Source organism: Hemiscyllium ocellatum, chromosome 19, assembly GCF_020745735.1.
Source record: "Hemiscyllium ocellatum isolate sHemOce1 chromosome 19, sHemOce1.pat.X.cur, whole genome shotgun sequence".
Taxonomy (NCBI): domain Eukaryota; kingdom Metazoa; phylum Chordata; class Chondrichthyes; order Orectolobiformes; family Hemiscylliidae; genus Hemiscyllium; species Hemiscyllium ocellatum.
The window spans coordinates 15,868,063-15,884,468 of NC_083419.1; the positions used below are offsets into that span (position 1 = coordinate 15,868,063).

At 42.6% G+C, this 16,406-nt stretch overlaps 1 protein-coding gene across 2 annotated transcripts in view; it reads left to right on the forward strand.

Moving 5' to 3' along the window:
• The first annotated feature begins 278 nt into the window (after positions 1 to 278).
• kitlga (kit ligand a) overlaps positions 279 to 16,406 on the forward strand; it is a 155,062-nt gene continuing 138,934 nt past the window's right edge. For both annotated transcript variants that reach the window (XM_060839255.1, XM_060839256.1), the window contains exon 1: positions 279 to 689. In XM_060839255.1, coding sequence (XP_060695238.1) covers positions 675 to 689 — 15 coding nt within the window. In that variant the 5' untranslated portion in view covers positions 279 to 674. The remainder of the gene's footprint in view (positions 690 to 16,406) is intronic.

Genomic DNA, 16,406 nt, shown 5'->3' on the forward strand with positions numbered 1-16,406 from the left:
CTTGTTGGCTGTGTGCCAATGGGCTGCTGCATTTCCTAATAGCATTGCAAAGTAGGGGTGGCTAATATTTCATTTAAATGCTGATATTTCATAGTGAGGCTCTTTGGGACGCCCGGAGGTGTTGGAAGGCGCTATGTCAATGCACGTGGTTTCATTATGCAGTCGCCTTCCGTTAAGGAGTGATAGCCGAACCAACCCCGAGGCAGATTCAAAGTCCAACAGGCCGGAATAAATCATTAGGTTACAAACTGCCTCGGACACTGCGTGCTACCGAGAAGAGATCAGGAGCCTGAGAGAGAGTGTGTGTGTGTATGGGATTGGAATGAGACTGTGTAAACAGTGGGACAGACAAATCTCCGGCGGAGCTGATATCTCTCTGTTGATCTCTCAATCCTGAAAGTCCAGTTTTTTTTGTTAAACCTGAGTATCCTCGGTGTATGTACTCTGTCTGTCTTTGCTACTAGTTCACTTTAAGCAGGCGTGTCTGCTCAAAGTGTCTGGCAAAGGAAACTGAGTGGAATTTCTCTCTTGATAAACACAGAGACAGAAAGAGAGAATAAGCTCGAATCTTGCAATTTGCAGGAACGGGTGCCCCGGACAATATGCACTGGCACTGTCGGACTTAAATTAACAGTATATAATTGTGGAGGAGCGAGAAATCATCGAAATTCCTTATGAAGGAGGCAAATGTGAGTAAATTAAGGTACTAGGCTGGAGAAATGATTCGTTTACAAGTTGGAGGTATGAGGGTATATATATCCTGGGAGTATGGGGCAGAGGGAGAGAGATTTCTGAGTTGCGCTGGGTACCAATCTCCACGTGTGTTGTAAGTTCAGGTGAGTTTATGACTGTGCAGAAATGTTTTATATTTAAAAGTCTGATTTTAATGCACACTGAACAGGTCTCGCTCGCTCATACTCACTAAATCTCCTAAACTGGTTAAACACAGAGTTACAATTTCTGAGTGAAGTTAAACGTTACTGTGCATTTGATGTTGTTTGCCTCGGCACGTTCAGCAGGCGAGAACGTGGCTTTAACCTCCTAGGGTTAACATAACAGAACTGATGATTTATTTAAGAGTTTCAATTCAGGGGCAACTCGTTTATGCAGAGGTTGGATTCATTCAAAAGAAAGTAAACATCGGTGCAGAGTAAGTGATTTGGAAAGTTGTGGAACTGAAACTAAGCAATATTTAATCCTGAACGTTTTGGCTGTGAATCTATGGTATTGCTCACCACCAAATTCGGGACCTGTGCAGAAGTTTTCACGAATTTTTAAAAACCATTTTATTATAACCTGTGGTAGACTTCAAGGCTGTCTTATTTTGCAATACTGGTCAAATGAACCACATTCCAAGATTAGCATGTTTTTTAAAAAAAAATTGTATCATTTAACAAGGAGAAACATCCCAAGGTTTCCTACAGGATGCATTATTGTAAAGGAGCCAAAGACAGAGGCATCAGGAAAAGAGAGACAACACTTAATTTTTCAGGTACATCTTAAAGGTTAGGGAGGAATAGTGGGGGAGGTGGGTGTGGGTGGAGGTGTAAGTGAGAGAGAGAGAGAGAGAGATGACAGAGAGAAAGTAAAGGGGGAGAGATTCTGAGTTTAGTGCCCAGGGTAGCTGAAGACACGGCCTTCAGTGGGGGATGGGACGAAAATGCTGGGGGTGCCCACAGTAACCAGAACTGAACAGAGTTGAGATCTCAGAGAGTTGCGCAGGGCCAGAGGAGGTTATAGAGAAAGGGACGGGTTGAGGCCAGGAAGGGAATTGCATCTGAAAAAGTCAAGATTCACATCCAGGAGCTGGTGGACAAGAGGCCATGATGAGAGTTAGCATACGGAGGTGTGGCACAATTAACTCAGAAGGTCCATGTTGCTGTGACGTGCGCTTTACCTGCAAGTTATAGTCTGGAACTATGAGTAGTGATGGTAAAGGTTGCAATTCTTTTTCCAAGATGTGACTGAAGAGCACTCTCTTCCACCCTTAGTCTGTGTTGGAACGATTTACATATTCATTCACAACTGTTTTGACTGCATTATATAAACACTTCCCTTGGACATCAAATCATGGAGTTGGACCCAGTGTTTCTGGCTCAGAGGTGGAAATGCTAGCCACTGCGCCGTATGAACTTGGTTTCCCACACAGCTCTTGCAATAAACTAGCTGATGTAATCTATCATTGTGTATCATTGGTAGCAGTGGAGGAAGTGGAGGTCATGATGGCTGTTTAGCTGTTTATTTGGCCTGCCCTTTTAAGGCAACTCCTCTGTCTAAGGATGCTGAAGTCATTGCAGCTGCTAATAAATTTATGCATCAGCTACAGCTCAGTTAGGAGCCTCTCGAATCAAGTTCTACTCCAGGTCTTGAGCATGAAGATATCAAAGCTGAAACTCCAGTGCTGTGCTGAGGGAGTACTGCACTATCGAAGGCCTCGTTTGTTTGGATGAGAAAGTCAACTGCCTTCTCTGGTGGATTTGAAAAGACCCCTTGGCTCTGTGTTTAGAACAGAGCTGGGGAATTCTCCTTGGTGACTAGTTTATTTAGTCGCTATCACGGTGCTGTTTGTAGGACCTTGCTGAGTGCAAATTAGCCTCTATATAGTTCTTGCATTATAACTGTACTTCAAAAATACTGCACTGGTTGTAATGCAGTTTAAACTTCCCCGTTATTGCAAAAAGCATGATAAAAGTGGAATCTAACCTCTATGCTGAGATAAATGACCATTGACAACTCTTACTTTACAACATTTATATAAAATGGTGTTTTACCAAAGAAATACTGTGGTCCAAAGCTTGGCAGATACAAGTTGGCCATAATCACACATTCTGATCACTATTAGCAATGGCTGAAGCAGGGATCTGTAACTCAGTCGCTCTTGCACCATTCCTTACTCTGCACAGTAGTTTTTCTAAGTCACAGTTCAAATGGAAAATGCCTTTAAACATTTATGGCCTGGGTAGAGCAGTCAAGTGATTTGACTCAAAGCAATTCTTTATTACGAGATAAAGATCAAGCTCTTTCTACATTGTTTAACCTGGGGTAGCAGGACTGTTCTGACTGATAAGGGACCATTTGTAGAGTTGTCTGCCATACAACAAGCAGGGGGATTAAAATAATCAGGAGAGGGAACTGCTCCTTGTTGTTATGATTTAATTTGTCAAAAAGTAATTTTCTTTTTGGGTGTGTCATAGACACCTCAGGGATAGCTGGGATTGCAAAGCAGACTCACTGACCCAGAGGAAGGGACACTGCCTCTGCACCAAAAGAGTCTATGTCTCAATTTGCGAAGCAGAGTCAGTTGCCTTGCAATTTGGGGAACAGACTTCCGGAGTTGCTTGTCTCTTAGACACCGCAATTCAGGACGTGCAGGTGGAGTAAAGCTCCTTCGAAAAGGATGAGATGAGTTATTTCCACTAGCCCAGCCTCCCATCCTTTATAAATGCACCTTTGTGTTGTCTGCAACTTCATGGATTATGGTTCAGTATCTCAGACAGAAGGTTAAAGCCTCAAGTCCTACTCTTTAATCATACATTAAGATGTGGGTGTCACAGGCTGAGCCAGCATTTGCCTATCTCTTGCCTCCAATAACATGCTTATTAAAACCTATCTCTTTGACTAAGTGTTGTTCACCTATACCTCGTTAAATGGCTTGATGCCAAAATTTGTTTAAGGAGCCTCCTTTAAAGTGCAGTGGGAATTTATTACAATGTTAAACACACAATATAATTGACTTGCGTTTTTAAAATGTTTCTCATCGATACTGAATGCCATATTGTTCAGCTTTACCAGTCCAAAGGAATTTATTGCCTTCACTTCCTGAGAATGTTTTATCAGTGAATAGAGCGTGAAGGATGGGGAAAGATAAAGGTGATATACTAGATCCACCACAGGGCATGCAATGAATGTAAAGTGAGATGCATATCAAATATAAAATCTGGAAGCTGGTCCAAAAAACATCTTTGTCATCAGTGGACCAAGCTGCAAGAAGTTTTCTTTGTCATTGACCTACTTAGTAATTCAGCTCATATGACTGTCATTTTTATAAATGACATATAAGGTTAGCATCAATCACTCAGAAAACCAATTGCTTCACTCAGGCATTTGTGGACAAGAAACCCAACATGCTTACTGGCTCGGGTCGAAGTTTTCATCGAGTACCATTGTTAGTTCTGACCATGGCCCTGAAGGTCCTGACTGCCCATCTCCACTTTCAGAGAAATTACAAATGATTAAGAAATGCCAACATTGCTGGCACACTTCCCAAGAATGCAACAAAAAAATTTGGTCTGTGGCGTTTCAGGAAGGCAGCTCACCACCATCACCTCCTCAAGGGCACCTAGGGATGGGCAATGAATGTGGCCAGCCAGTGATACCCACATCACACAAGAGAATTTCAAAAAAACTTCTTGTCTTCAAAAGAAAGAGTGGAAGTGACCCTTTTGAAGAACAATACAATTGAATGGCACAGGAAGGGTTAATGCTGGGAGCTACTTGAGACTGTACCCAAGATTTACTAATCTGAGACAGAAGTCAGGATCCATCTTTGCCTTTAAACCATATGACCTACCCCCGCTGCTGTATCTTAAATTCTTGAACACACCTTCAAATTAAATTGCTTATCTTTTCCAGCAAAGCCAGCTCTAAGTTTGGGTGGTGTGTGATCAAGAGGAGACTTGTAGTTGGTGGTGTCTCCAAATATCTACTTCACTTATGTAACTCTAAGTTGAGGGTTTGGAAGGTGATGTTGGAGGAATCTTGGTAGGTTGCAGCAGTGCATTTTGTGGACGGTACACACCGCTGCTGCTGAGCATCAGTGGTGGAGGGAGTGGAGGTGGTGCCAATGAAGTGGGGTCAGCTTTGCCCTGGATGGTGTCAAGCATCTTGAATGTAGTTGGAGCTGCACCCATTCAGGCAAGTGGGAAGTATTCCATCACAGTCCTGACTTGTGCTTTGTAGATGGCGGGCAGGCTTTGGGTATACAGAAGCTGAGTTATTCGCTGTAGCATTCCCAGCCCCTGAGAATTTAATCTGGGACATTAAATGCTCCCTCCATGACAAGGGCATCTCACCTTCATCTCACCTCCTGAAGTTCAGCTCTTCTGTCCATGTTTGGATCAAGGCTGTAAATGAGGTATAATGATGGGCCAATTGTTCTCACTGTATTGAAAGATTCGCTGATTTCATACAACATACATTTTAAAACTTTTAATCTAAACAAAATAAGCATAAAATATTTATGTTAGCTTCCAAAAGGTGTGATTCAGCAAGTAAGCATGTTCCGTGATGGTCAGGTGCTCAATGATATTGTTAGCATTCGCGGAGGAAATTCCTTTCTTGTGAGGTTACTCCCTAGTGGCCCTACAATGATGAACTGGAGTGCAAAAGGTTGCAGAAATGGCAGGAGACCAACAGTGTTCCTGGTAGTGCAGTTCAGGCTGACCTGTTCCCCTATTGTTTATTGCACTTGAAGTGGAACATGATTTAAAAGAGATGGAACTGTGTAAAATATTAATGGAATCACGAAACGTAGGAGAAGGAGTATGCCTTTCAGCCCCTCAAGCCTGCCCCTCCATTCTAGACCATGGCTTATCATCTCTGTCAGTGCCATGTTTCCATGCTATCCCCATTTGCCCTTATTGTCATTGGAATGTAGAAATGTATCAATCTCTGGCCTGAAGATGCATAATGACTAAGCATTAACAGCTCTCTGGATAAGGAAATACAAAGATTCACTGTCTTCTGAATGAAAAAACACTCCCCAACTCAGTCTAAATGGCTTGCCCCTTATTCTAAGATTGCATTCCTTGGTACTAGATGTGATCCAGCCATTCAAGGGAAAGATCCTTTCTGCATCTGCCATTCTGTCAATCCCTTTAAGTATTTTGAAGGTTTCAATGAGATCATCCTTCATTCTTCAAAACACTAGGGAACAAAGCCCCAAGTTTTCTTAATTGTGGCACATCCAGTTGTCAGTGGTAGTGGACAGTTCAACAACTGAGAGTGGCAAGGGTGTAGTGTGGCTGGGGGATTTCAATGTCCATCCACAAGAATGACTCAGCAACACTCCCTCTGGCTGAGCTGGCCAAGTCCTGAAGGATGTAGCTGTTAGACTGGAGCTAGAGAAGGAAGTGAAAGTACAGACGAGAGGGTAACATTAGCTTCTTGACCTCACCAATCCACCTGATGCAATGCACCTGCCCATGACTGTACCAGTAAGAGTGACCACCACTGTCCTGTTTTTACATTGAGGATGCCCACTGTTGTGTTGTGTGGCATTATCCCTGTGTCAAACGGGATAGACTTACAATTGATCCAGCAACTCAAGGATGGACATCCACAAGGGCAGCAGCTGAACCATATTTAAGTACAGTCTGTAATCTCATGCCATATCATATAGCAGATACAAGCCATTTCCCCTCCAAACCACTCAACGCTCTGACTTGGAAATATGTCATCGTTCCTTCACTCTGCTTGGTAAAAATCCTGAATTCCCTCCCTAATAGCAATGTGGGTCAAGCTACAGGACGTGGACTGAAATAGTTCAAGAAGGCAGCTCAAGACCAAATTTCTCAAGAGCAACTAGGCACAGGCAATAAATGCCATGAGTGAATAAAATCAAATGTCCTCCACTCTGTCATTACCAAGGAACTAGGATATCAACCTTGGTTCCATGCAGAGGGGCTTCTCAGGAGATGCACCAAGTATATCTAAAAATAAGGTGAACCAACAACACGGGGACTACTTACATGCCAAATAGCATAACCAGCAAGTGATGGACAGGATTAAGTCATCCTAGAATTAAAACAATTATTTTAAGCTCTGTAGTGATTGCATCCAGTTTTCAGTGGTGGTGTACAATTAAACAACTCTCACATTTCCTCCACCAGTATCCCCATCCTCAATGAAGGGGGGTCCCATTGCATCAATACAAAGGACAAGAGAAATATCTTTAGCCAGAGAGGAAAATCAGTCTTGGTCTCTTCTGAGGTCCCAAGCATCACAACAGTCAGTCTTCAGCCAATTTGATTTACTGAACATATTATCAAGAAACAGATACAGTTTCAGGATGCTGCAAAGGTGATGGGCTCTGACAATATTCTTGTAGCAATTTTGCTATAGACTGTGTCACGCCCTTAGCCAAGCTGTTATCAGTATAGCTATAACACTGGCAACAGCCCAACAGTTTGGAAAATTGCCCAGGTATGTAATATTTACAAAAGGCTCAGGATAAATTCAACCGGACCAATTACCAAGAAATCAGATTCAATCATCTGCAAAGAATTGAAGTCTGTCAACAGTGATATCAAGTAGTAATAACCAGGTCACTGACACTCAGTTTGGGTTCTGCCAGGCCACTTAGCTCCCAAACTCTTTACAGCTTTGATTCAAGCTTGGATAAAAGAGCTGAATTCTAGAGGCGAAGTGAGACTGCTCTTGACATTAAGGCAACATTTAACCAAGCATTGCAGAAAGAGGCCCGTGCAAAACCGAAGCAGATGAAAAGAGGGAGAAAGCTCTCTACTAGTTGGCACCATACCTGGCACAAAGAAAGATGGTTCTGGTTATTGGAGGCCAGTCATCTCAGCTCCCAAGACATCACAGCAGAAGTACCTTCTGGATAGTTGAGTGAGGTAAGGGAGGAAATAGCAGATGTGTAGCAAAAATTTTCAATTCCTCTCTGGCCACCAGAGAGGTGCCAGAGGAGTGGAAGACAGCTAATGCAGTACCATTATTCAAGAGGGGAGCAAGGGATAAACCAGGAAAGTACAGACCTGTCAGTCTAGTCTCAATGGTAGGGAAATTATTGGAAGCAATTTTGAGGGACAGAATTAATCTGGAACAGTTAGCAAATGGAATTCAATCCAGATAAATGTGAGGTGATGTATTTGGCAGGACAAATAAGAGGAGTGAAAGGAATAAATGAGGAGCAATAGGACCTTGGGAAGAACCAAGGATCAGAGGGACCTTGGTGTGCATGTACAGTACGCTGGTCCTTAAAGGTATCAGGACAGACAGATTATGTGGTTAAGAAAACATGAGGGATGTTTGCATTTATTATTCGAGGCACCAAGTTTAAAAGCAGGGAGGTTATGCTGGAACTGTGTAAGACATTGGTTAGGCCACATTTAGAGTATTGTGTGCAGTTCTGGAAGGGATGTGATAGCACTGGAGAGGATGCAGAGGATATTTACCAGGATGTTGCCTGGGTTGGAGAGTTTCAGTTATTAAGAGAATTTGGACACACTGGGGTTGTTTTCATTGCAGCAGAGGAGATTGACAGGGAACATGATTGAGATGTATAAAATTATGAAGGGGTAGACAGGAAGAAACATCTACCCTTGTCAAAGGGATCAGTGATCTGTGGTGTAGATTTAAGGTAAGGGACAGAATGTTTAGATGAGATGTGAGGAAAAACATTTTCACCCAGACAATGGTGGAAATCTGGAACTTGTTGCCTATAATGAGGGGAGAGGCAAAAACTCTCTTTAATATGTACTTGTTATGCCAAAGCATACAAAGCTATGAGCTAAGTGCTGCAAAACGAGATTAGCATAATAAGGTAGTTGTTTTTGACTGGTGTGGAAGTGATGGGCCAAAGGGCATATGACTCTCATTTCCTTGGACAATTCAGCTACTTCGTTAACGACCTTCCCTCCAGCATTAGGTCAGAAGTGGAGATGTTTGTCGATGTTTGAAAAATGTTCAGCATCATTCCCAATGCTCAGATATTGAAGTAGTCAATGTCAAAATGCAGGAATATCTACATTCGGGTTGAAAAGTGGAGTGTAATGGTTGTTCTAAAGGACCACATCTTTGTTTTGTTTGGATTATAAACTTGAAAATGGAAGTTGAACACAAATGGGATTATGTGGTGTAAACGTTAGCCTCCCACGTTTATGTGACTTTGTGCAGCAGTGAGATGGATGTTTTGAGACAGAGTGGCACCAGAATCTTTGGCTTCAGGTAATCTTTGCCTTTTTGGGTGGACCAGCTGCACTTGATCATGGATCTGTGAGTATAGTGCACTCTGAAACATCCAGAAAGCTGCAAATAAGAAGCATTTTTCACAATTTCCCTCTGTGAGTGAAAGTCACAAACCTGAAAACTCTGCAAGGAAAAATGTCAAATATAAGAAAAGTCCTATGTCCACCTGAGTAGATTTTGAATTAAAGATTGGCCAACATTCTGCAGACAATATTGTGTTATCATCATCACAAAACCAAACATGGTAACTGTGCAAATCAAATCATTCCACCTGGACTCTTGAATCACAGAATTTGTTTTTCCCTTTCTTTCTTCTTTTATCCACAACATTTATGTCAAACTGTCAGCTTTTGTCTGTCGTATTTGTGAATGAATATGTGTGCGTTTAGCATTTTGAAGTGATATTGCTTAAATTGCATAATAGTAACGAGTAACCCATTTTTCTTTAAGATCTATTAAAGACTAAGTTTGCTTACAATGAATACATTTATTTTTCTGTTAATTATGCAATCTGGGAAGAATTACCATTGTCCTGAACAGCAATCAGATGGCTAAAGGATCATCTTGATGGTTTAATTGGTAGTTACGTGTTTATGACAGCTCTGGAACAGTGAGATTTAATTACCAGTGCACTTTTCCCACTTCAGTCATAATAAGCCTAATTGCCTTTTTGTTATAGAGACTCAGCCTCCCACCTATCATTGTAAACTTTCTTTTGCCCTTCCACCAATCCCAGATGCTTTGCCAGTATTTCAATTATTTCTGTCTTCTTGGTTTTGGCCAATACTTCTGCCTCAAATTCTGCCTCTCCATCTCCATCACCAGTGACTGACTTGACACTGACATTTTCTACAAACCCACCGACTCCCACAGCTACGTGGATTACACCTCCTCCTACCCTGACTCCTGCAAAAATGCTATCCCTTATTCCCAAATCCTCAGCCTCCACCACATCTACTCCCAGGAGGACCAGTTCCACCACAGAGCACACCAGACCACAATTTCCCCTCCCACATGGTTGATGATGCCCTCCAACGCATCTCATCCACACTCCACGCCTCTGCCCTTGAACCCCATCCCTCCAACTGCAACAAGGACAGAACACCCCTGGTTCTCACCTCCCACCCTATCAACCTCTGTTTACATCGTATCATGTTCCACATTTCCGCCACCTACAAATGGATCCCACTACCAGAGATATATTTTCCTCCCCACCCCTATGTGCTTTCCATAAAGACCATTCCCTTCGCAACTACCTCGTCAGGTCCACGCCTCCCCCCTCACCCCAAATCCCTCCAACAATCCACCCTCCTCTTCCAGCATGTTCCCCTGCCACTGCAGGAATTACAAACTCTGCACCCACACCTCCCCCCTCACCACTATCCAAGGTCTCAAAGGAGTCTTCCACATCCATCAAAGTTTCACCTGCACTTCCACACATGTCATTTACTGTAGCTATTGCTCCCGATGCAGTCTCCTCTACATTGAGGATACAGGACGCTGACTTGCAGAGTGCGTTAGAGAACATCTCCAGAACACCTGCACCAACCAACCCCACCACCCTGTGGCTGAACCCTTCAATTCCCCCTCCCACTGCACTGACAACATGCCAGTCCTGGGCTTCCTCCATTGTCACTCCCTTACCATCCAACGCCTGGTGGCAGAATGCCTCATCTTCCGTCTTGGGACCCTCCAACCCCATGACATCAATGTGGATTTCACCTTTTTCCTCATTTCCCCTCCCCCCACCTTATCCCAGTTCCAACCTTCCAGCTCAGCACCGCCCTCATGACCCACCTCATTTGTCCATCTTTCTTCTCACCTATCCACTCCACACTTCGACCTATCACCTTTACCCCCATCCACCTATTGCGCTCTAAGCTACCTTGCCCCTAGCCCCACACCCCTCCCTTTATCTCTCGGCTCCCAGCCTCATTCACGATGAAGGGCTTTTGCTCCTCAGATGCTGTCTGACCTGCTGTGCTTTTCCAGCAACACACTCTCAACTCTGATCTCCAGCATCTGCAGTCCTCATTTTCGCTTAAATTTATTTGTCAATCCCAGCTATGGGGCTATTGTTAACTCTCATAAATCCACCAGGGATACGGAATGGTTTTAGCTTCTTCTGATACTGTCTCACTTTAGTATGAGATACTTGGTTTCTGCCCTTTCATCCTTTATCACTTAAACTAATTCCGCTTGCATTCCTGTGTTGTCCATGTCAAAATATTCCAGCAGTGAGTCTTTAGATCTTTGTCATGATTTAACTGGGAGACGGGCCTCCCTGTTCCGCAAGCCGCTAAATGTAGAAAGTCCCAGTGAGATCACTAAAATAATCGATTTGCCTAACTGCCTGCTATTCAAATAACAATTGGTGTTAGCTAGACAATGTTGTCGCAGTTAACCTGAGAATACAACTTTTAAAAAAAAGGTTTTGTGATTAACACATGAAAGAAGTGAAACTATCATGGTATTCAAACAGATGAAAGACTCAACAGACAATCAAGGTATTTTTCAATGTATAATTTCAGTTACATCACACTGTAAACTTTTGCTATAAATTCTGTGTCTTACAATTGTGTCCTCCACAACCACCTGATGAAGGAGCGTCGCTCCGAAAGCTAGTGCTTCCAATTAAACCTGTTGGACTATAGCCTGGTGTTGTGTGATTTTTAACTTTGTACAGCCCAGTCCAACACCAGCATCTCCAAATCATGACTATCTGGAACACATCATGTGGCAATGGTAATTGTTGACAAAAGCAAGAAAAATCAAAACCCTGAACAAATTCCTTGTTTACTTCATGAGAATGTGTGCATTTCATGAGAAATTCATGCAAAAGAATTCTGGGCAGCAGAGTGCCAAGCCTTTGGGAAGCTGAAGGAAAGCCTAATCAACAAACCAGTGTCAATGAACCTGTCTTCACAAAGCCTGTTAAAATAGTAATCAATACAAGTTACCTGGGTGTAAGTGCTATCCTATTACAAGATGATGAGTCAAGAATAGAAAAGCCAAAACAGTACTTTACAAAGAAACTAAACCAATACCCGAAGAAGTATCCAACACTGTGGAAAAGGAGACATTAGAATTATTATTAATTAGTCAATGTAACGTTTGCCATTATTATAAAAGAAAGACCAATATACATTGACTATACTCCCTTAGCTTTTGTAGGGAAAGTCAAAACTTGAAAGACAAGATTGTGGAGCTTATTAATTGAACCTTATTTCATCAAGCTTGTTGAGATTGCTAGAAAAGATAATATACCAGAAGTAGTACCAAGAGCATTATTAGACCAAGATATTTAAGAATCTGAGAGGAATAATAACAAGAAATTGTACAAGTCCTGCATAAAGAATAAGTGAGGATGAATGACTGTAACTCTCTTCTGTCGTTTTGTGAATGTCATGTTTATGTTCTGATGAAACACAAATTTAAAAGTTTAAAGATTTTGTTTGATATCTTTTAAGAGTAGAAGAATGTAAGGGACAGTTTTTTTTCCTGTTGGATTGTAAACTAGAAAATTGAAGTTGGACGACGATCTAGCTAAAAGAGTCAGGTATCTTTTTAAAACTCAAAAATCGAATGGAATTGTATGGTTTGGATGTCAGGTGCACAATATTCAGTTACTTTTTAGACCAGTGAGGTGAATACCTTATAAGACAGGGTGGCATCATAGTTTATGAGTTAAGGGAAGAAAGGCCTTCAATTGGTTCAGCTACAGTTTGTTACAATGTGTTACAGATAGTGGAGTGCGGTGATAGGGTCCTTACCTCTGAGCCAGGAGGCCTTGCTTAAATCTCACTTGCTGAAGCATCTCTGAACAGGATGATTAGAGAATATCTACAGACAAGGAAGGTGATGACCTAGTGGTATTATTGGGAGACTAATAACCAAGAGACCCATCAAATGTTCTGGGGACTAATGCCAGTTTCAGCTCCTCCATCATCGTTTTATCACAAACCAAGTGCCTTCTGACCTCGTCTGCCATGACTTGATGTCTGAGCAGTGGAATCTTGCTGACTGTTGTACATGATCTAACGCGAAAGTTGGTCGCGGAAAGCCCATAGATCGTGGAGCAGGGATTCTTTATTCCACTGGTATCAGCTCATTACAAACAGTACAAGGGGAATTAAGCTTATAGATGGAAGACACAACACAGAGCCAGTGACCACAATTCTATTAGTTTTAAAATTGTGATGGAAAAGGATAGACTGGATCTAACCGTTGAAGTTCTAAATTGGAAGAAGGGCCAATTTTGACGGTATTGGGCAAGAATTTTCAAAAGCTGATTAGGGGCAGATGTTCGCAGGTAAAGGGACAGCTAGAAAATGGGAAGCCTTCAGAAATGAGATAATGAGAACCCAGAGAAAGTATATTCCTGTTAGGGTGAGGGGAAAGGCAGGTAGGAATAGGAATGCTGGATGACTATAGAGTCATAGAGATGTACAGCATGGAAACAGACCCTTCGGTCCAACCTGTCCATGCCGACCAGATATCCCAACCCAATCGAGACACACATGCCAGCACCCGGCCCATATCCCTCCAAACCTTTCCTATTCATATACCCATCCAAATGCCTCTTAAATGTTGCAATTGTACCAGCCTCCACCACTTGCTGTGGCAGCTCATTCCATACATGTACCACCCTCTGCGTGAAAAAGTTGCCCCTTAGGTCTCTTTTATATCTTTCCTCTCTCACCCAAAACCTATGCCCTCTAGTTCTGGACTCCCTGACCCCAGGGAAAAGACTTTGTCTATTTATCCTATCCATGCCCCTCATAATTTTGTAAACCTCTATAAGGTCACCCCTCAGCTTCCAACGCTCCAGGGAAAACAGCCCCAGCCTGTTCAGCATCTCCCTATAGCTCAAATCCTCCAACCCTGGTAACATCCTTGTAAATCCTTTCTGAACCCTTTCAAGTTTCATAACATCTTTCTGCTAGGAAGGAGACCAGAATAGCACGCAATATTCCAAAAGTGGCATAACCAATGTCCTGTACAGCTGCAACATGGCCTCCCAACTCCTGTACTCAATACTCTGACCAATAAAGGAAAGCATACCAAATGCCTCCTTCATTATCCTATCTACCTGTGACTCCACTTTCAAGGAGCTATGAACCTGTACTCCAAGTTCTCTTTGTTCAGCAACACTCCCTAGGACCTTACCATTAAGTGTATAAATCCTGCTAAGCTTTCTTTCCCAAAATGCAGCACCTTGCATTTATCTGAATTAAACTCCATCTGCCACTTCTCAGCCCATTGGCCCATCTGGTCCAGATCCTGTTGTAATCTAAGATAACCCTCTTCACTGTCCACTACACCTCCAATTTTGGTGTCCTCTGCAAATTTACTAACTGTACCTCTTATGCTCGCATTCAAATCATTTATGTAAATGACAAAAAGTAGAGGACCCAGCACCGATCCTGTGGCACTCCACTGGTCACAGGCTTCCAGTCTAAAAAAACAACCCTCCACCACCACCCTCTGTCTTCTACCTTTGAGCCAGTTCTGTATCCAAATGGCTAGTTCTCCCTGTATTCCATGGCATCTAACCTTACTAATCAGTCTCCCATGGGGAACCTTGTTGAACGCCTTACTGAAGTCCATATAGATCACATCTACTGCTTTGCCCTCATCAACCTTCTTTGTTACTTCTTCAAAAATCTCAATCAAGTTTGTGAGACATGATTTCCATGCACAAAACCATGTTGACTATCCCTAATCAGTCCTTGCCTTTCCAAATGCATGTACATCCTGTCCCTCAGGATTCCCTCCAACAGTTTGCCCACCACTGAGGTCAGGCCCACCGGTTTTTAGTTCCCTGGCTTGTCTTTACCGCCCTTCTTAAACAGTGGCACCATGTTTACTAACCTTCAGTCTTCGACACCTCAACTGTGACTATCGATGATACAAATAGCTCAGCAAGAGGCCCAGCAATCACTTCTCTAGCTTCCCACAGAGTTCTCGGGTACACCTGATCAGGTCCTGGGGATTAACCACCATTATGCATTTCAAGACATCCAGCACTTCCTCCTCTGTAATTTGGACATTTTGCAAGATGTCAGCATCTATTTCCCTACAGTCTATATCTTCCATATTCTTTTCAATAGTAAACCCTGATGCAAAATACTAGTTTAGTATCTTCCCCATTTTCTGTGGCTCCACATAAAGACCGCCTTGCTGATCTTTGAGGGGCCTTATTCTCTCCCTAGTTATCCTTTTGTCCTTAAAATATTTGTGAAGACCTTTTGGATTCTCCTTAATCCTATTGCCAAAGCTATCTCATGTCCCCTTTTTGCCCTCCTGATTTCCCTCTTAAGTATACTCCGACTTCCTTTATACTCTTCTAAGGATTCACTCGATCTATCCTGTCTATACCTGACTTATGCTTCCTTCTTTTTCTTAATCAAACCCTCAATTTCTCTAAAGAAGTCTTTAGGAAATAGGATTAAGGAGAAGCCAAAGGGTTTTTGCAAATGCATTAAGGTCAAAAGGGTAACTAGGGGGTGAATGGGGCCCCTCCAAAGTTCAGCAAAGTTCTTTGTGTGGAGCCGCAGGAGATGGGGGAGGTGCTAAACCAGTATTTTGCATCGGTGTTTATTTTAGAGAAGATCATGGAAGATATAGAATGTGAGAAAATAGATGGTGACATCTTGAAAAATGTCCATATTACAGAGGAGGTGGTGTTGGATGTCTTGAAATGCATAAAGGTGGATAAACACCCAGGACCTGATCAGGTGTACCCTTGAACTCTGTGGGAAGCTAGGGAAGTGTTTGCTGGGCCTATTGCTGAGCTATTTGTATTATCAATAGTCACAGGTGAGGTGCCGGAAGACTGGAGGTTGGCTAATGTACCATTATTTAAGAAAGGTGTTAGGAACAAGCCAGGGAACTATAGACTGGTGAATCTTACAGCAGTGGTGAGTAGGTTGTTGAAGGGAATCCTGAAGGACAGGAATTACACGTATTTGTAAAGGCAGTGACTGATTAGGGGTAGTCAACATGGCTTTGTGTATGGGATATCATGTCTCACAAACTTGATTGAGTTTTTAAAAAATTGATGAGGGCAGAGCGGTAGACGTGATTTGTATGACTTCAGTAAGGCGTTTGACAAGGTTCCCCACGGGAGACTGGTTCGCAAGGTTATATCTCATGGAATACATGGGTACAGAACTGGCTCGACTGGAGACCTGTGACCAGTGGAGTGCCTCATGGATCAGTGCTGGGTCCACTACTTTTCGTCATTTATATAAATGATTTGGAAATGAACATAGGAGGTATAGTTAGTAAGTTTGCAGATGACACCAAAATTGGAGATGTAGTGGACAGTGAAGAGGGTTACCTCAGATTACAATGGGATCTTGATCAGATGGGCCACTGGGCTGAGGAGTGGCAGATGGAGTTTAATTCAGATA